Source organism: Macrobrachium nipponense, chromosome 26 (assembly GCF_015104395.2).
Source record: "Macrobrachium nipponense isolate FS-2020 chromosome 26, ASM1510439v2, whole genome shotgun sequence".
Classification (NCBI taxonomy): domain Eukaryota; kingdom Metazoa; phylum Arthropoda; class Malacostraca; order Decapoda; family Palaemonidae; genus Macrobrachium; species Macrobrachium nipponense.
The window spans coordinates 74331387-74353120 of record NC_087215.1 but is presented as its reverse complement, the minus strand read 5'-3'; the positions used below and the strand labels follow the sequence as shown (position 1 = coordinate 74353120).

Genomic DNA, 21734 nt, shown 5'->3' with positions numbered 1-21734 from the left:
TCAGGACTAACCAGAGGTCTGTTTTAAGAATCAAGCACTAGGCCTATATATATATATATATATTATATATATATATATATATATATATATATATATATATATATATATCCATCCCCAAAAAACTCATAAATTTCTGTTATACAATAATGCTTGACTGGATTGAACTGATTACTGGTTGTCCGTGGAAATATGAATTGGGTGATATCACTCTTATGATACAGCCCCTTACACCAAATTCAGTCTTAAATTTCACGGTTGGGATATGATTCGAAGATTTGAGGTAAAAGGTTAAGTGAAAAAGGTGGAGTTAGTATTGTGGGTAGAGGTGGATGTGGGGAGGGGTAGATGGGGTCTGTCGTCTCCCTACTTAACCAGGTGGTGATATTACGGGTGTTCTGGTTGATTGAGACCGTCTTTCTTATTTTTTATATAGCGAGTCTGTTTCCCAGTTGCAAGGACAGGTCCTGGTATCGGTCCTGAAGGTTCTGTCTTTGCCTAAATAACAGACAGTGGCCCGGCACTGTAAGCCTTGCAATGCCCGGAACTAGGCCTAGTCACCTGAAGGTAGCAGCAGCAGTTATAGCCTTTCTCGAAGATGGTGTTTTATGCTCGGTCCTAAAAGCTAGAATCAGAACTACCAACCACACCCAACTTCTCTATTGAATCTAGGTGCATTCATGGTTGACTATGTTTAATGTCGCGGAGATTTTCCCTTTACATTCTATTGATACTTCCATAGTTTTATGAATCTTCGCTAAAATAATTGATAATGCACTACGATATTAAATGTTTGTCTCCACATTGCTCGAGATAAACATTGGTAATGTTGGTCATCCTGTGTTGAACGAGAATTTCATATTGTTTCGTTTCTATAGTTTGAAGTAATTACTATACTTGAAAATAATTACTATTACCATAATTTTTTCTTATGAATGTTATAAATATTATAGATTTGATATTTGTGCATCATATGTTAGCTGTAGTTTGCTTGATAGAGCTTTCACTGTAGAAAAAAAAATTTCAGCTACAAGTTGTAGTTGCCAGTTAGCGAATTTCGAACGAAATCCTCTGATATTTGTCGCTTCAGTTTTGGAACTTACTGTACATTATAGCCCTTTTGGAAGTTTGTAAATTATAATATAATTTTAAAAGCTTGTACAATTATATAGCCCTTTTAAAAGATTGTCAGTTATAATCCTTTTAAAAGCTTGTAAATCATAACCCTATTTTAAGAGCTTGTAAATTATAACGCTTAAAAGCTTGGAAATTATAATCCTTTTAAAAGCTTGTAAAATCATAACCCTATTTTAAGAGCTTGTAAATTATAGCAATTAAAAGCTTGGAAATTATAACCTTTAAGAAGTTTATAAATTATAACCTTGTAAAGATTTGTAAATTATAACCCATTTAAAATATTGTAAATTATAACCCCCTTTTCAAAACTTGTATGGGCATATTAAAAGCTATAACCCGTTCTGTGATTTATTAACAAGAAATTATAACTCCTTTAAAAGTTGTAAATTATAACCCCTTTAAAAAATGTAAATTATAACCCTTGTATGGCCATAACTTAAAATGCTGCAACCTGTTCTGCAGTGTATCATACTTATTTAGGAAGAAATTACAACACCCCTTTGAATGCTTAATTGAGAATTATAACCTCTTTTAAAAGCTTATATGGGCATAACTTAAAATGCTGTAAGTGGTAGGTTATATTTGATCTTATTTCTGAAGATGAATATTATTTTCAAAAAATTTATTTATTCTGTTCACTGTTTATAAACTGTTTCCTGTACCCTACATTTAATAGCTTTTATAAACTGTTCCTTATAGCCTCAATATTTCAGTGTTTATAAACTGTTCCTTATAGCCTTCATTTAATAGTATTTAATTGTTTGTAAGCTGTGTTCCTTATAATCTCCATTTCATTCTTCAGTTTGTCAATGTTTCTCTAGTCTCCATTTTTATTGACGTCAAAGATATAATTTACATATACTAATTCTAAATTGTTTAAGAAAAGGTTATTAGAGTAAAAACAAACGTTATAATGGAGAGAGAGAGAGAGAGAGAAGAGAGAGAGAAGAGAGAGAGAGAGAGAGAGAGAGAGAGAGAGAGTTTGTATTTTGAAAGCCTATTTAGTTTTAGTTTATACTGGGACGTATGAGGTCATCAGCACTGAAAGGAAAATTTACTGATGACAAGGTAGCTGGAGTTGCGAGTACGAAGTTGCTGTTCTTACATCCTTAGTGTTTTTTTTTTATTATTATTATTGTCTAAATTTCCATTATCCGGCAGGACCTTGGATGCATTAATTCGGATACGGTGGAGATTACTGCTTTTGACAAATCAACATCTTATCATCAACCTTAAAAGAAACCTCTGTTGACGGCCATGATCTCAGTTTTGTGAGGAGAACCAAAGAGCACCTTCTACAAGCAGGAACAGTGAGTGAGCCTTAGAATTCTCGTTCTTGTTACGAGTGTCAGCTTGTCACTACTATTACCTATTATGAAATTAGACATATCCCCTTTGATAATTTTTCTATCCTAATAACAGGCATCTTCTTCCTGTATTTACCAATTATGTTTTTCCTTTCTAATAAGCACTATGTTCTTTGGAAGCTTTAAAAATTTTGAAGTCTGTGGCCCCTTTGGTTTTATTACATATAAATAGGGTTCATCACCTGAATAATAATAATAATGATAATAATAATAAGGGGAGCATAAATTAAAGAGGACTACCATTATCACATGATTAATGTTAGCACCTTAAATATAAGCTCAGACTCGAAAATTATTTCAGATCTCATAAGTTTAACTAAAAATAACTTAGTGAACTGGAAGCTAAACCATCTATGAGTCCATTTTCATTTTTTAATCTCTGGAATTTGGAAGATATGTAACAGTTTGTTCTGAAAGAGAACAATGTCGCTATGGTACAGCAGCATCATTGGCCAAATGAGAGTCTGGTCCTTCGCCTATGTAATTCCCTTTAAATTATTTCTTCGTACTAGAGCAAATGCATATTTAATGTCTACAGACCCTTGATATGTTCTTGTATTCTCTGTGTCCCATAGGTGGTTCGTGCAGTCAGTGCACCTCATGTGGTGCGCAGTAGGCATTACTAAAGGTTCTTTGCAACGTCCCTTCAGTCCCTAGCTGCAACCCCTTCAATTCATTTTTTACTGTACCTCCATTCATAATCTCTTCCATCTTACTTGCCTCAACCCTTCCCTATGAATTATTTCCCTCTCAGCATTGAATGAACTCATAGGTCGCAGTGTGTGGCCTAAACTCTATATTCTATTCTTTTCCATTCTACCCTGTTTGTGGTTACTTTTCTCGTAGGTGCCTCAAGGAAATTTTGCAGTATTCAGAAGAATTGTTTGGTTAAGCCAAGGCAATTGCTTATGTTTTTGTTAATTTCTCAGATTTTCTTTTTAAACTTTAATATAGAGTTTGAGAATGCTTTTACAGGCTCATAATTACACACTTTGGCTTTTTGAAAAGGTGCCATTTCAGCCTTTCAAAAAATTTGTTTTTTAATATGCAAGTACAGAAGTACATTCCTTACACCCCAGGAAATAATTTGGATCTCTGCTGTGCATTGTACTTAATGAGGAAAAAAGGGCATACTGCACTTGCCAGACTAGAGACAGATTATTCATGAAATCTGGTGGAATCTAGTGGCAGTATATTAGTAGTTTGAATTAATCTGTAGTATCAAATCAGTTGAAAGAGAGTAGTCGTTCATATCTTAAATGTATGTACTGAATTGGACAGAGCTGAATAGTACCACACGTGTTTGTAGACAATGAAATTGCATTTGTCACAGTACCAAGACAAATAATTTAAAGGTAATTACAAAGGCAGAGTCTCAGAATGCCTTATTAAGCCAGTAATGCTGCTGTGCCATGACAACACAGTCCCCCATTTAGAAGAAAAAGCTAGTTTCTAAAATGATTTATCTATAGAATAGACCAGAATATAGAATTTAGGCCAAATGCAAAGCACTGGAACCCATGAAGTCATTAAGTGTTGAAATGGAAATTGACAATAGAAAAGTGTAAGCAGAGGAAAACCTCGCAGCTGCATTGAAATCAATTAAGAGAGGGTGGAAAGAAGTTAGAAATAAGAGAATAAGTATGGAGGTACAGTAAAAGGAATGAAAGGAGTTGCAGCTAGGGGCTGAACAGATGCTGCGAAGAACCGTAAGTTAATGCCTACAGTACACTGCATAAAGTGCACTGACGGCACAACCTAATGGGGATTTCTAGCTTTTACGTTCATTGTCTAGGCTGTCCATTTCCCAAATCAGGATTGACTTGGATTCACAACTGAAGACACCAGACCTCTGAAGGTTGCTGCAAGTTCCAGTACATTTTTCCATCTAAGCTTACACTCGCAAGAAAACATTCCACACGCTCTTAAATAAAACATTCAGTAAAAAACTTTTTCATTTATTTTTCAAGCTGATACTCAATACAGAAACATCATTGGCTTTATTACAAGCAATTTTATTGTTTTTGTTTTTCATATAAAACTTCAGTAGCTTGGGATCTGAGCTGTCATTCATAATCAAAAGTATGACTTAATAGTATGAAATAACATTTGTGATGGTGCGGAAAAGCTTACATCACCTCTCCACTCCACAGTCTTCTCTCCTCACAAATATGCATTTATCGATCAAAGAACTCCTTGCGAAAAAAAAAAAAAAAAATCTTCCCTACAAAACCTATTACAATACACACTAATTATTAAATAAACAAAAGTTTTAACTTCTTTAGCTATGGAATGAACTATTACATTAAGTACACCAAAGTGGACTCATCTGAGCACAGACCTTTGTAATGTTAACTTAGACTCTCCCCTCCCACAAAAAAAAGGGGCTTTTTACTCAGCTCCTTCAGTTTAGTCAGTTAACATATTATTTGATAGTTTGATCAGACAATCAGGCCAAAATTTTCAACTCTTAGCTTAAATGTTTGCCTAACTAATAGACTTTTTCTTTCATTAAAACCAAATTGAAACTACTGACTCCAAATGTACAAGTTGCTTAGATACTTAAAATAATGTAGCCTTGAAGGAATGCATTTTTTGTTTTCATCTTAGACTTATATTCGTAAAACTAGGTACAAAAAATATCTCTGGGATAATTTCTATGATGGTGATTTACAGTTTTCAGAACTTAAAATCTACAACCTTTTGCCAAGACTTTGGTCATTCTTAAGTTAAAGCAAATACTGAACAGAAATTGCAAGTACCTATTCCTTAAGTTAAAATGACTTTGGTTCCCACACAATGCAATCAGTATTCCAACTTAATCATTTTTATCCATCCATCAGGCCTTCATTCAGTCTCGTTACCATTGTCATCACTAGAAATATTTTGAAGCTAATAAAATTCTGTCAGTCTTAGAGTGATATTATATTTTTGTTTCCAAGACAAGTGCATCACTTGAAAATGATGGAGGAATTTTTTTTTTATAGTCCATTCTCATTTTCCACTTCTGCAAATATATTTTAATTTAGATATATTCTTAGTTTTTTTAATCATCTACAAAATATGAAAATGAAATAGAGTTATCAATATTCATGGAATGGTGAATGTCAAGGCTGAGTGAGAGAAGAAGTTAGCTTTCTGCTAAGTAACAGTTTTTTAATCCAGCTTTAATGTTAAGCAAAACATCCAGTTCCTTGTAACAGGTGATTTCTAGTTTCCAGACCTTTTTAAAATTGTAATTTAAAATTGCTACAAGATTAACAACATTTCTCCACATGGCTGCCATGCCTGTCTCCTGAATGATCCTATATAGGAATGTTACCTTGTCGACTACACAGAAAGTAAATAAACAACTATGTCAAACTGGTTTGAAGCCCATAAGTTGCAGATTGCAATTCGGGTCTGAAAAATGTTGTAAGTTTTAGTCGAGTAAATAAGCACAGTTTCAACTGTAATATTCATTTGCATGCCCTCCTATAACATTTATACACAAATACTGTAAATGATCATAATTATCTCTCATCAGAATATATCATTTTTGAGTAAAGATAACCTGAAATGTATGTCATGCAAACTTCAACTCTTCAGGACCAAACCTTTACATACTTGAAATCCAGAGATGATTTGAAAGTGTGTTGCATCAGTAAACAATCAAAGTAAAGTATCTTATTCTTTACTTGCAATGCAAAAACAAAGTATCAGTCAAAAACCTTTAAGCTATTACATATTAAAAGTGAATTGACTACAAATATAGTAATAGGATACAAAACAAGTATAGGGAGGCATTAGCTCTCGTAATGCTAAGTAATACTGGATATCCACACGTAAATGCATTTTCATCATCCTACCTTTCTTAAAACTTTTACTCATTCAGCTTAAAAAAAATGTATTGCAGACCTTTGCACCATTAAAACCAATATTGTGTGCAAATTTCTATTACTTTACTGTACTCATATGTCATTGCTGAAGGTTAAACACAAAGTATCACTAAGCTCGAGATTACAAAAAGTTCAACAATTACATGGTATGTTCTGTGTTACTTCAACCATTAGTTTGTATTAAGGCTTCTAAAATCACTCTCTAAAACTGATATTTCATGCTCACAATACTATTTAGTTCATCATCCAGTCAAAATACTAAAGAAGCACCATTAAATTTGTAGTTACTTATACAGGTATAATACAATGTAAAGTAAAAGCTAAATAACTCTTGAATAACAACAAGATACCTCAAAGTTAATGAAACACCTGAAACTCATCTGCTAATATCATTAAAATTTCTCACAAACATGGACTCCCAAGTGATGTTTAAAAACCCACACACAATGCTATCTAAAAGTCCTTTGTACCTTCTCCTCATAGACTTCAAAACTTCCTTAACATTATGTGACATCCCTTCCGACAGAAATTGCATAGCACTAAAAACAAAATAGTACTGGCTACTAAACAAAGCATGTTCAATAATGGTTTGTGCTTCTGTAAAGAAAAATTAGTTATATTCCCTGAAGCAAGTTTGATTCTTGTAGTATGAATCGTCACCGACAGAACAGAAATCAGAAGAGAAACATATATCTTGCCCAAGGTCAACATTCATCACCTGTTATTCAAAAACCATCAGTTGCCTCATTTGTTATGGAATGTATTGTTTGCTGCACCAGAGTTTATAAGTAACAAAAATAAAACTAAATCATTTATTCTCATTCACATTACAGAACATTGGAAGTGTTCTATTTAAAATGTATAATGTGCAATCAATCCTATTACAGTCATACTTCAGTGTTTTAAGCAGCACAGAGCATGACTTACTCCTATATTGTATTCCTTTAACACTTTTCTTTATATTGTTTTTGTACACTTTTCAATATTACATTTACCTGACTTTACAAAAAATAAAACAAAACCTTCAAAGATCAACACAACTAAGGCTGACTTCACACTAGTATTTCCTTTCTTCTTCCATAAAAGGATCCACAGCTAATCAAAGCATAAAACACACAACTTTCAAAGCTGCCTCCACAGAAAAATATATCTGGAAGTATCCAGAACCCAATAGTAAACTACTTTACCTATTATGAAAAAAAAAATAATATACATTCCAGCCTCCTCACCAGTCATAAAAAAGGAAATGAAGAGTTCCCAAGACCTGTTTCTCACTGTTTTGTCTCTAAAACTCAAAATACTGACCTATATACTGACAGCCCAAGAAATGCTCCCAAAATTGACACAAGATTGAGCAAACTTTGCTATATAAATACGTGCTGCTTAAGGTTTGAACTAGGAATGTCCTTGCCTCCAACAACTCTGGGTCCGTGAAAGCAAAAGTCAGTCACAAATCACTGGAGCCAAGACCATTCTAATCTAATACAGTTATGCCCATTCAGCAACTACAGTAAGAATCTTTCTGAAATTTGTGCTTGACTGTTCACGACAGAATAACACAAACTACGGAATACAAAAATATAACCGTCACTTTGACCTTCCGGGACACAAAAGAAGTAATCACAAATCATCTTTCATACTACTGAAGCCAATTGAACTTTCTGAGTATTCAGGATATATTTTCTAAAAATACTAGGTAGATTTATTCAATAAATAACACAATAAATAATCAAAAATACAATACTGGATAACTATATAAGTGTCATTACTGTATAACCATCGAGATGCACTATGATAATAGCTGCACATATAATGATATACAAATTGAACAATGTGCAATGTGAATTCAAAAATGCATTACAAAAACTAAACTACGGCACTTTCTTAAAAAACTGAATACAAAGAAACCTACCAAAGACATACAATACCTTTACCCACTCTGATAACAGGTCAAAGAAAAGTGGGTTAGCAAAAGTGTTCATCAAATCAACCACATTGTTGCTAACGCTATTCTTATCTACATGGCACATTACCACAGTAACCAGCTATCGACTAATTCTCAGCAAGCATCGACACACAATCCTTGGTCATTATTATAAAGCTGTATAAAGTTTTTTCACACGGTTTATACATAAAAGTATATGGAGGATATAAAATCTCCTCAAAAATTTGTTTCATAATACTCAACAAAGTCAAATATGGAGTAATAGAAAGTATACAATATTTGGTAAACTGCATATCTACAGTATGCAAAATCTGACTGCTTCCCTATGAAATTATGAAATATAAAGACATGCATCATTACTCAATGCCAAATGTTGATGTTTCTTCCACAGCCAAAAGAAGCTTGTCATAAAGCATTTCTGGAGAAGGATAAGGCGGCAGATCCAGACGGTTGAAGCATGTGTGAGCCCTGGAACACACCAAAAAATATATGTTCATCATGCAAAGGACAGAATGGATCCACTCCATCAAGGCAAACTACCTTACATATTAGCTTATATTCTTTTGTATGTCATGCAACACCTTGATACCATACCACTAAGTCATCTGCAGTCATAAAATACCAAGACTTTATATTTGGAAAAATATGACCAAGGTATATTGCTAATTTGTGACTGAAACTGACATGACATGAATGACAGCAGATAAAAATCAAGACTATTGTATCCCGTATGGGGGTAATGCCTTCAATGCACCCTACGTGGCGCACCTAGGCGTTACTTCAGGTTCTTTGCAGCATCCTTATGACTCCTAACTGCAACCCCTTTCATTCCTATTACACTACCTCCTTCATTCATATTCTTTTTCTATTTCTTCTAATTCTTCCCCATGTCTCCAATTTGTACTTGCCACTGCACCATTAATTTAACGTTGCAAGATTTGCCCAAGCTGCCCAATCTGACTAAAAATACCCCATCAGAATCAAGAGCTTTAAAATTATATCTATTCACTTTTATTTATGAAAACTCACCATTAACTACTGCAGCACACTACAATTCTACTACTTTTGGGTGAAAAAATAACTCACTGTGTTGAAGTAGGTATCTTGGACCATCTATAATTAAAAGTGACACATCTGTTAACATTCACGACAAAGTGTTTTGTAAACTTACAGCAACAGAATCACTGCCAATTTAAGTAGTGCTTTTCTGGCCTAAATGTATGATATTTTTCATTTTTTCATCCATCCTGTTACCATCTTCCTCCCTGGCTATCAAACTTCTTGAAATTTCCCCCAACCTAATCTTCATTTTCAATTCAGTTAGAGAAACTCATTGGCAGCCCTTGGAAATTTCTCCCAACCTAATCTTCATCAGACAAATTCTTTCAGTCAGCTCTACAGTTTGAAAATCACAGTGATCTGGTGAAATTACCTTAAATTAACTAATTACAAAACCACTACTATGTATTAAAAAATCACATATATATATATAACTAATCATTACTAAAAACCCCTGCTGTTAAAAAAAATTAACACTATAGTACTGTATATATAACTTATCATTACTAAAACCAGTGCGATGTATTAAACAATGTAACACTATATATAACTAGTAGTAATCATTACTATAACTACTGCTGTATACATGAAAAAATATCAGATAGCATAGCTCTGTACCTTGGCAGACTCGATGTTTTGCCCCACTTTTCTATGCAAAACCGACGCGGACCGTTACTACCTCTCAGAGCTGCAAAACCATCATAAGGTACGCTGGATGTTCCAGTAACGAACTGGAGTAGCCGTAACCTGCGTTCATTGTCGAAGCGCTCGATGGCAGCCCAAAACCAGTGAATGACAGTGTGAGAGTCATGATATCCTGAAAAAAAAAACAAGTCATTAAGTCAATAGAATAGCTTATAGAATTTATGCAAAGTGCTAGGACCTATGAAACGCAAATTAACGGTAAAAAGGTTTGAAAGGTGTAACAGGAGGAAAACTTTGCAAAAGCACTATGAAGCAATTGTTAGGAGAGGGCTGAGAAAACTAGATGGAGGTACAGTAAAAGGACTGAAAGGCCTTGCAGCTAGGGGCCAAGGAAGGGACACTGCAAAGAACCTTGTAATGCCTGAGTGCACTGCATAAGGTGCACTGATGGCACTAATCCCCTATGGGGAATAAGTCAATAGGTATTGTTTTGTTTAGAATGGGAAATTTTAAATCAATGAGGAGACAGAGCTGGAACTGGATTACAGGTAGGCAGATGAATGGGTGCCGATCTGAACTCTCTATAAATTCTTTTGTTTCTCTCCAATTCCTTTTCTTGTAATTTCTGATAACATTTTCTATTTGAATAATTTTAAGCTGTTCATAAAGTTACTGTATATAAGTCTTTTTAAGCATATCATTATAAAGGGGCTCTAGTATTAGTACTGTATTCAGTCCACATAATAATGAACCGAATTCACTGTGTAGTCTTTTAATGAAAATTTTACAGGACCTAAAAAGCAAGGTCATTTCACAAGAAAAAATATAAGTTTTTCCTGGTGTCACAAAAACTTTGTTTACTAAGCACATTAATCTCAGATCAAACAATCATTAAGCCAAGTAAAACATATGGAACTGACAATTGATGGAATGATTTCCAACAGTGAAATAAATGAGGCTAAACAGTTCACTTATAATAATAATAGAAATTTTTTATAGCGTAGCCACTGTTCATCCTCAAATAGGCCTTACCTTACAGACCTTACAGACCTTACATCTTGTTCGGGTTGCCCCAGGTCCCTCAGTGTGAGGCACCTCTAATGGGGAGACCATAAGAGTGTAATTCCTTTGAGGACTCACGACTGCTACCAGGATAGGATAAAAGATTAGTTTAACCAGACCTCTGATTCTAACAAAGGTAAATCAATTGCTAAAAAAAATCTGTTTTTCTTACATCAAAACCTGTTTTTTCTGTTTTTTGATGGCGTAGCCACTTTCATTCTCAAAGGCGTTGTACTCTCACAGTCCCCCAAGGGCTTCATAAGACCTGGTATAGTACTTTTAACACAAACCCCTTTTAGGAATTTGGTATAAGGCAGCCCTGGTTAACGGCAGAGTTTCGTTCCTGGGGTCCCGATGCTAAGCAAAATCACAATTTGTCGTAAAATATTATGATACAATAAAGTTTTGTATATACTTACCTGGCAAATATATACTTAGCTATAGACTTTGTCGTTCCCGACAGAAATTCGAATTTCGCGGCACACACTACAGGTAGGTCAGGTGATCTACCGCCCTGCCGCTGGGTGGCAGGAATAGGAACCATTCCCGTTTTCTAATCAGATTTTCTCTTCCACCTGTCTCCTGAGGGGAGGCTGGGTGGGCCATTTAATTGTATATATCTGCCAGGTAAGTATGTACAAAACTTTATTGTGTCATAACAATATCATTTTTGTACATTCAACTTCCCTGTCAGATATATACTTAGCTGATTGGCACCTTTGGCGGAGGGTAAGAGACAGCTAATTACTGAATATACAGGAAAACAACGTACGTTGTAGGTAATAAATATATAAGAAACCTTGGTTCCTACCTGTGTCGGCGGAAGACTTCATGGCTACTGCCTAGGAGCTTGCATCGCCTCAAGAGCCTCAGCGAGGTAGTGACCTCATGCTAAGAGTCCTTGTTGGTCTGTCAAAGGGGTCTTATCCGTTTATTCGACAGAACCTGAGGATCTTTGTCAATGGGGTCTTAACCACTTACATGACAAAACACCTTGCCAAATGGCATCATCAAGGAGCATAACACCGATCCCGATCACCTGATCCTAACACCGGGGTTAGTACTAAGATTGAAAGGAGTTATCCCCCAACATCCTTTCAAACAACCCTAAAAACTCAAAACCAAACTTTTTCAGATTAAAAAACAACTAACTAGTTAAGGATCAGTACTAGCTCCCTGTCCCAGCACGGTATCCGCTGATACATATGGTCCAAGAGAGAAGCACTTTTCGTATGTCACTCTGACGTCCTTTAAGTAATGGGAAGCAAATAGTACCGAGTTGCATCTCCAAAACATTGCTGTTAAAATGTCTTTCATTGACATATTCTCATTAAAAGATAGGGAAGTTGCAACTGCACATACTTCATGTGCTCTAACCCTAAGCAGCTTCAAGGATTTCTCTTGGCATTTCATGTGAGCCTTCGTTATCACATTTCTAACAAAGAACGCTAGTGCGTTCTTTGACATCGGTCTCTTCGGGTCCCTTACCGCACACCATAGACTCTGACTGCAACTCTGAAGTTGACTCTACTTTTTAATATAGAATTTCAGTGCTCTGACTAGACAGAGAGACCTTTCTGGCTCTCTACCTACAAGGGGAGAGAGTCCCTTGACTTCAAAGCTTCTGGGCCAAGGTTTAGAAGGGTTCTCATTTTTTGCCAGAAACAGAGGTTGGAAAGAGACAACCGCAGAATCTCCTTTAAAACCTACCCGAGAGTCCAATGCATGTATTTCACTGACCCTCTTGGCAGTCGCGAGGCCCAAGAGAAAAATGCACTTCCTCGAGAGGTCTCTAAAAGATGCTTTATGTGGAGGTTCGAACTTATTTGAAGAGAGGAACTGGAGGACCACATCTAGATTCCAACTTGGTGGGAGCGAGGACTTAGTCTTTGTAGTTTCAAAGGATCGTATTAGATCATGGAGATCCTTGTTATCCTCTATGCTCAGGCCCCTGTTTCTGAATACAGCAGAGAGCATGCTCCTGTATCCTTTAATGGTCGAAACAGCTAAGTGTGATTCTTCCCGTAGGAAGAGAAGAAAATCAGCAATGTCGGTCACAAAGGTATTGGATGAGGACAGCTTCTTCGACCTACACCATCTACGGAAGACTTCCCACTTCGATTGATAAACCCGCAGAGTAGAGGACCTGCAGGCTCTGGCGATCGCGCTTGCAGCTTTTCGAGAAAAGCCTCTCGCTCTGACAAGTCTTTCGATAGTCGAAAGGCAGTCAGGGAGAGAGCGGGGAGGTTTCTGTGAAACCTCTCAAAGTGGGGTTGTTTGAGCAGATCTGTCCTTTCGGGAAGAGATCTGGGGAAGTCCACCGTCCATTCCAGTACCTCTGTGAACCAATCTCGAGCGGGCCAAAAGGGGGCGATGAGTGTTAGTTTCGTTGCCTCTGAGGATCGAAACTTCCTTAGCACTTCCCCCAGAATTTTGAACGGGGGGAAAGCGTAGGCATCTATGCCCGACCAGTCCATGAGAAGGGCATCTATTGCTATTGCTCTGGGATCCTCCACTATGGAGCAAAAGTTTTCGGCAGACTTCGGAGTGGAGGGTCCATTCTGTTGGAAGGACCTGGTTCTTCCTGCTGAGTCTGTCTCTGTCTGCTCTTATATTCTTGGCTCCTTTTATAAACCTCGTCAATAGCACAATGCCTCGTTCCTCTGGCCAGATTAAGAGATCTCTCGCTATCTTGTAGTGTGAACGAGTGAGTTCCCCCCTGTTTTCGGATGTAAGCCAGAGCCGTGGTATTGTCCGAGTTTACCTGGACTACCACGCCTCTGACCTCCAACTCTAAGTTCTTCAAGGCTAGAGGAACATCCATAAGTTCCTTCACGTTGATATGCCAGGACACCTGTTCTCTTGTCCAGGTGCCTGACACTTCCTTCTTTCCTAGTGTTGCTCCCCATCCCATTTCCAAGGCGTTGGAAAACAACACTAGGAGAGGGTTCCAAATCGAAAGGGATACTCCTTCGTTCTTTCGTAGAGGTGTTAACCACCACCTCAGGTGGGACTTGATCTCTTGTTGAATAGGAAAGGAATCCAAAAGTTCTCCTGTCTTTCGGTTCCACATCCTTTGCAGGTAGAACTGCAGAGGTCTCAGATTTAGCCTCCCTAGGGAAACGAACTGCTCCAGCAACGAAAGGGTGCCCAGGAGACTGAGCCATTCCCTCGCTGAGCTTCGTTCTTTCCCTAAGAAGGTTGAGACTTTTTCCAAGCCTCGAGCAATTCTGTCTTGCGACGGAAATGCTCGAAAACCCCGAGAATCCATCTGAATCCCCAGATAGACAATGTTCTGGCTGGGGATCATCTGAGACTTCTCGAGGTTCACGAGCAGTCCGAGTGAGCGAACGAGATCCAAAGTCGTTTCCAAGTCCTCCAAACACTGTTTCGATTTGGCCCTTATTAGCCAGTTGTCCAAATAAAGGGATATGTTCACCCCATTCAGATGAGGCCATCGTGCTACGTTCCTCATCAGGCTCGTGAACACTTGAGGAGCCGTAGACAGGCCGAAGCACAGAGCCCTGGATTGAAAGACCCTGCCCTGCATCATGAACCGCAGGTATTTCCTCGATGAAGGATGCAGGGGGACATGAAAATAAGCGTCCTGTAGGTCCAAGGAGACCATCCAATCTCCTGGACGCAGAGCAGCAAGAACCGAGTTGGAAGTTTCCATAGAGAACTTCTGTTTCTCTACAAATCGGTTCAGTGCGCTCACATCCAGGACAGGCCTCCACCCCCCCCAGGCTTTCGGTACGAGGAACTGTCGATTGTAAAAGCCTTGGGAGTGTGGATCCTGCACTAATTCTATGGCCTCCTTCTCCAACATTTGGTCTACGAGCTGAAGCAGGGTCTTCCTCTTGACAGGGTCTTTGTATTTCACCAACAGTTCTCTTGGGGTAGACGTCAAGGGAGGCCTGTTTCGGAAGGGGATGAGATATCCTCTTTTCACTATAGAGAGGGACCAGGTGTCCGCCTCTCTCAACGCCCATTCTTCTGAGAACTTCAGAAGTCTGGCGCCTACTGGTGCTTGGAGGACTTGAACTTCATTTGGTTTTCTTGGTAGGTCTAAAAGAAGACCTACCTCTCCTTTCCGCTCCTCTCTTCCTAGAGGAGGGCCGGGAAGATGAACTCACTTGAAAGGGCGGCTTTGGGTTCCGTGGCTCCTTCTTCATAGCAGGAACAGCTGGCCTCGCCTTTTTGGCTGACTGGACCAGCAGATCTTGTGTCGCCTTATCAGTAAGTGAGTGAGAAATATCTCTCACTAACTGAGAAGGGAAAAGCTGGTTTGACAGAGGGGCGTATAGTAGGGACGACCTCTGTACCGGCGAGACAGCTTTTGTAAGAAAAGAACTAAATACAGCTCTCTTAACTTTTAATGAATTTCCCTGCTCCGAAAAGGGAGGCCACTTCCCCAGATCCGTCTTGAACCGCCTTATCCATGCACGCTAGTACACTATTAAGGACTTCGGGGCTCAGGCATTCATTGTCCTGTGTCTTCTTGGCCAACGCCCCAAGGGACCAGTCCAGAAAGTTAAAAACTTCCAAGACATGGAACAATCCCTTGAGGAGATGGTCCATTTCAGACATTCCCCACGTTGTCTTTGCTGAAGAGAGAGACTGTCTCCTCGACGCGTCCACAAGCGTTGAGAAATCTGCCTCAGCAGAAGCTGGGAGGGCGAGTCCCATTGCTTCACCTGTCTCGTACCAAATACCCCTCCTCCCAGAAAGTCTGGAGGGAGGGCAGGTAAAGACAGTCTTTCCCGCCTCCTCCTTGGAGCTGAGTCAACTTCCAAAAGACTGCAAAGCTTTCTTCATGGAAATTGTTGGGCGCATCTTCAAGAAGGAGGATGATTTTGAGGTCTTCGTGCTTGTGAACAGCGACCGAGGAGACGGAGGGGCGGCAGGACTCAGAGAATCTCCAAATTCTTGGAGCAAAAGAGCTGCCAAAGATTTGTAGTCCGAGAGCCCCACTCCTTTTTGAGCTTCCGTGTCAGAAACATCTTCCAACTCCTGTTCAACAGGAGAAGCATTATCAGCCGAAGGAGAGCGCCTCTTATCGCAAGGTGAAGGGCTTCTATCAGGATCAGATCCCTCCCGACAAGGGCGACGGCCGCCTGTGCGACATCTTGTGTCCCTGCCAGGCAAAGGCTGATCCCGCGAAAAAGCCCGATCATCGTCAAAGCCCTCCTGACAAGGATGACGGCCGCCTGTGCGACATCTTGCATCCCTGTCAGGAGAAGGCTGTGCTTGTGAAAAGCTTCCACCAGCAACAGATACATCCTGACAAGGACGACGGCCGCCTGTGCGACATCTTGCGCTCTTGTCCAGAGAAATCTGTTCCTGGTAAAAGTCATAAAGAGGAGCCTCCTGGTTGACTTCTCTGTCTGATTTCATTGGAGAAAATCCTGGCGCTTGGCGCCTATCTGGCGCCGAAGGCTTGGCTCTCTCCTGGATGTCTCTGTTCGACTCGGACAGTGTCGTCTGTCCGAGTTGTCCACATCTGGAGCTTGGTGCCTGGCTGGTGTTGTCCGAGTACGACACTTTTGCCTGTCCATATTGTCCGCTTCTGGCGCTTGGCGCCCGGATGGCGCTGTCTGCGTACGATATTTTTTCCTGTCCTGGTTGTCCGCCTCGTCCAGGTTGTCCATATCTGGCGCTTGGGGCCTGGTTGTTGCTGTATGCGTACGATAATTCTGCCTGTCCGGGCTGTCCGCGTCTGGCGGCTGGTGTCTAGCTGGCGCCGTCCGTGTACGACACTTTTGCCTGTCCGAGTTGTCCACTTCTGGCGCCGAGCGCCTGGCTGGCGCTGTCCGCCTCGGACACTCGATTCTGTTGTCATTGTCCGTATCTGGCGTCCCACGCCTATGATCTTCCGTCCGCTCTTCCGTTGTCGTCTCTGTCCTAAGACGAGGAGTAGAGAAGAGGAGCCTGGAGTCCGGAACGCCCACCAGACGAGATCTCTTAACAGGAAGAAAAGTGTCTTTCCTCCAAGGAGGGTCCTTTCTTAATACTCCTACCAATGAAGATATCTGTTCCTGCATTTTAAGGAGGATATCTGTCACAGTTTCTTCCCTTTCCTTATAAGGTAGAGGAGAAGGCGCCCTGGAGGGCGTAGGCGATCGTGATCCTAGAGCAGGAGAATTCCATGTCTTCTTGGCTCTTTTCCTCTCACAGGGAGAATCCTCTGGGAAACGTTCCGGGCTCGAGTCCAGAGTAGGTGCTTTCCAACTCCTCTTAATCGGACGCGATAGTTCCTCGGAACTCCATCCACTTCTGCGGGGAGACAAATCGGATGATGAGAAGCACTCTTTTAGGATGCCTTTCCAATGCGATCCTTGGCAGTCTGGGACGCCTGATCGGTGGGGATTCTCCGTAACCTCCATAAGGCTGTCGACATTCCTTCTCCTCTGGGCCTGGGAGCTTGGAAGAGGTCTAGGCCTGGGAGCGAGACAGAGCCGATCAGACGCACCCTCCACTACACTGGAGACACTTATGTCACTTTCCACAGCCTTACCTTGAAGAGGTTGCATTTTAAGCTCCATCCTTATTAATGCTGTCTTCAGATTTGCAATCTCCGTAGCAGAATTTGCATTATCTGCGACGGGCAAGGGTGATACTGCATGTGAGGAAGCAATTAATTGGGGGTTAGTTACACTAACTGGCTCATTAGAGCGAGATCTACTCAAACTTCTAGAGACAGCTTTTCTAACCCTATCTCTCTCTAACTTCCTTAAGTAGGAATCTAGAATCTTCCATTCTTCCTCACTCATATTCACACATTCATTGCAAGTGTTAGATCTAGAGCATTCATTCCCCCTACACCTCTTGCATACATTGAGGATCTACCGAAGCTTTCGGTAGTCTCACCAAACAACCCTCATTCACACATCTTCTAACTTCGCCATTAGAGTCAGACATTTTGAGAACAATCCAAAGCAAAATCCAAAAAACAGTCCACAAAAGCGTATGCCAAACCACAGATCCAAATACGTCACCAAATAAGACAGTCCAGAAGATCAACGGCGATGAAATACGAAAATCAAGTCAGGAGGAACCAACAACGATGTTGATGGTACCGGCGACAGAGAAAATCTGATTAGAAAACGGGAATGGTTCCTATTCCTGCCACCCAGCGGTAGGGCGATAGATCACCTGACCTACCTGTAGCATGTGCCGCGAAATTCGAATTTCTGTCGGGAACGACGGAGTCTATAGCTAAGTATATCTGACAGGGAAGTTGAATGTACAAAATTGTATTTTTTCTAACTATACAAACCTGAGGTCCTTCAACATATAGAATGTAATCAGCGCCAGCTGGAACCGGTCGTAAGCTTTTGAACAAGGAGGTTCGGTAGTTAACTGCTTGTCCGGTAGTCAGGCGTCCCAGCCGACTGGGAGGTGAAGCTTCACTTTGCTTTAGGCCCAGGAACAGAGTGAGGGGTGGCATGAGGTGGGACTATGTGTAAAGGACCTCAGGTTTGTAGTTAGGAAAAATACAATTTACGACAAATTGTGATTTGTTCCGACACGTAATACAAACCCTCGGTCCTTTAACATATGGAAGACTCACTTATTGGGGGGTGGAATCTGAGTCTTAAGAACAGACTGGTGTTCGTCCGACCTTGGTTCCCTCCCTGGTCATAAGAGCAGAGGGAGGGATCCTAACCTCTGCCCAGCTATCGGGGTGTGCACCGCAGGATCAGTGGTCAGACCTCTGGACCACCTCAGGATCAGTGGTCAGACCTCTGGACCAAGTTCATAAGAGGGAGGCAAGCGTGCCTCTTATAAATAGCAAGCAAGAACTAGTTCCTACTTCAAGAGCCAAATAAGGACATGGGTTTGTCTCTTGTTGACATCCACTCCCCCCCTCGTTAGGGAGTGGTGGATAAACGCTCCTATCCCTACTGAAAGGGATAGGACGGAACTCAGTCGCGTAGCTTACCTGCATTGGCCTCCTGTCCAGCATAGTGATGACCGCAGACCTCTGCCCACAGGTAGAGGAGAGAAAGAGGGAGGAAGAGAAGCCAGTCACACTCTCATTCGCTCGCCCAATCACGCAGTCACACAAGGATGCGATGCTGTTCTGTCCGCTCGGGAGCTGGGTAAGCTACACAACTTGTTGAGCAGCCACCATGGGTCCCAAGGAAAAGGTGTCCAAGGACCCGTGGGCGATGAAAGTAGAATGGTGTGAAGGTGGTCTGGTTGGCCCAAACCCCTGCCTTCAGCACCTGTGCCACGGAGAAATTCTTGTGGAATGCAAGAGTTGGACCAATCCTCTGACTTTGTGGGCTCTCAGACGAAGGGTACCGGTGTCGTCACTCCTATCCGAAGCGTACACCTTCCTGATCACCTCACAAAGCCAGAAAGTTTTTTTGGACACCTCCTTTTTGGTAACCCCGGTGCTAACGAAGAGGCGTCGACACTCAGGCCTGAGGTGACGAGTTCTCTTCAGATAGCGCCGTAGCGCCCTCACAGGACAAAGCAGCATCTCATCCTCATCATTGTCGGTGAAGTCCTTCAGGGAGGGGATCGTGAATGACTCGAACCGGTCATCAGGGACCGAAGGGTTCTGAGTCTTCGCTACGAAATCCTGGACGAAATTGAGCATCACAGATCCCCTTCCCTTGTGTGCTTAACATCGAAGGAAAGATCATGAAGTTCCCCTACTCTCTTCACCGATGCCAGGGCCAGCAGAAAGACAATCTTGAGGGTCAGATCCCTGTCTGACAACTCCCGGAGCGGCTCGAAGGGTCTTCGAGTCAAACTCCTAAGGATGAGAGTCACATCCCACCCTGGGGGCCTGAGTTCCCTGGGTGGGCAAGACCTCTCGAAGCTCTTCATCAGGAGGGAGATCTCCATGGAGGTGGAGATGTCCACTCCCTGCAGTTTAAGGACTAGGGCCAGGGTGGCTCTGTAGCCTTTAACTGTGGAGACGGAGAGGAGCTTCTCTCGGCGAAGGAAGACGAGGAAATCCGCTACCTGTTGAAGAGTGGCTCTGAGAGGAGAGAGACCCCGTCCACAACACCAACCACAGAAGACGGACCACTTACCCTGGTACACAGCTCCAGAGGACTGCCTGAGGTATCCCACCATCTCTGTTGATGCTCGATGAGAAAAGCCTCTCGCTTGCAAGAGATGGTGGATAACAGCCAGCCGTGAAGAGACAGGGACCGAACTGATCGGTGGTACCGTTCCACGTGTGGCTGGCACAGGAGGTTGTGCCAGTGGGGAATCTCTCTCGGTACTTCGGCGAGAAGAGCCAGCAGGTCCGGATACCAAACAGCCTGAGGCCATTTGGGTGCCACCAGAATCACCCGAAGATTCGCGGTGACCAGCACCCTGCTCATCACTTTGCGAATCAGACAGAACGGGGGAAAGGCGTACACGAAGAGGTTGTCCCACAGATGTTGAAGAGCGTCCTCTCCAGCTGCCCATGGGTCCGGCACAACTGAGTAAAAAACCTCAAGTTTTCTGTTGTGCCATGTGGCGAACAGATCCTCGACTGGACGCCCCCAAAGGTTGAAGAGCCTTTCCGCCACGTCTGGGTGAAGGGACCATTCGGTTCCTATCACCTGATCCTGACGGCTGAGCTTGTTGCCACCACATTCCTCTTGCCTGGAATGTATCGGGCCGACAGCTCTACCAAGTGAGCTACTGCCCACTCGTGCACCTGCATCGTCAACTGGTGCAACAGGAGGGACACTAGGACCCCCTGTTTGTTGACATATGCCACTACCATGGTGTTGTCGCTCATCAACACCACTGAGTGTCCCACCACACATTTCTGGAACTCTTGGAGAGCGTAGAACGCTGCCTTGAGCTCCAGGACGTTGATGTGAAGGTGCTTGTCACGATGGTCCCACACACCTGCAGCCAGCAACTCCTCCAGGTGCGCGCCCCATCCCTCGGTCGACGTGTCCGGTGACTGATCCTGTACGATCTCCACAGCTCGTTTGCTCAGCATGGCTTCCACTTCTTGCTGAAGCGCTACATACCCTGGCAGAACTGGGAATGTACGTCTGTAGATGGACCGGATTGGAGGTGAGGGGTGGCCGCGACTCGAAGGGTAATAGGTATCCCTCCCGAAGGACATCCACTATCCAGGTCTCAGCTCTGTAGCACTGCCAAGTTGCCCAATGGCTCGCCAAGGAACCCCCCCCCCCCCACCACCTTCCGTCTGCAGGTGAGGGGGGAACGCCGTCCCTAGCGTTTCCCCTTCTTCGACTTCTTCTTCCCGGATCCTCCTCTGGAAAAGGAGGACTAGGAGGAGGGCTGACGGTCACTCCTTACTGAAGAAGCTGAAGGCTGGATGTTTCCTCTTGACTTCGACGAGGCCGTCGTCTTAGCCGCAGAGGAAACGCTAGCTGAGCTTTTTGGCTTAGCCGCAGTGGCTCGAGGCTGCCCAGTCGCCTTCGAGACTGCCTGGTGGACTAAGCGGTCACTGTCCTCAGTGGGCCACTGCTCCACCGCAGCGTCCACCATCTCTCTAGGGAAGAGAGCGGGGGAATCCAGTACCGGTCCGTTCCTCAGACCCAAAGCTGCTTCGCGCCCTGCCGACCTGGTCAATCGAGTGAGGACTGCGTCCCAACGTCTCAGAACCAGGTTGCTCACAGTTTGGCCGTCTGATGGGCCAGGCAGGAG

At 42.0% G+C, this 21734-nt stretch overlaps 1 protein-coding gene and 1 long non-coding RNA gene across 4 annotated transcripts in view; one reads left to right on the top strand and one right to left on the bottom strand.

Annotated features, from left to right (window-relative positions):
- The window catches only part of LOC135200438 (uncharacterized), a 112446-nt gene extending 109924 nt beyond the window's left edge, over positions 1-2522 (top strand). The window contains exon 3 of the long non-coding RNA XR_010311286.1: positions 2296-2522. This is a non-coding gene — a long non-coding RNA (uncharacterized LOC135200438). The remainder of the gene's footprint in view (positions 1-2295) is intronic.
- A 1921-nt stretch (positions 2523-4443) lies between these two features.
- Positions 4444-21734, bottom strand: part of LOC135200435 (E3 ubiquitin-protein ligase HECW2-like) — a 171105-nt gene continuing 153814 nt past the window's right edge. For all 3 annotated transcript variants that reach the window (XM_064229069.1, XM_064229071.1, XM_064229070.1), the window contains 2 exons: positions 10002-10200; positions 4444-8792 (listed from right to left, as the gene is read on the bottom strand). In XM_064229069.1, the coding sequence (XP_064085139.1) occupies positions 8681-8792; positions 10002-10200 (311 nt within the window). In that variant the 3' untranslated portion in view covers positions 4444-8680. The remainder of the gene's footprint in view (positions 8793-10001; positions 10201-21734) is intronic.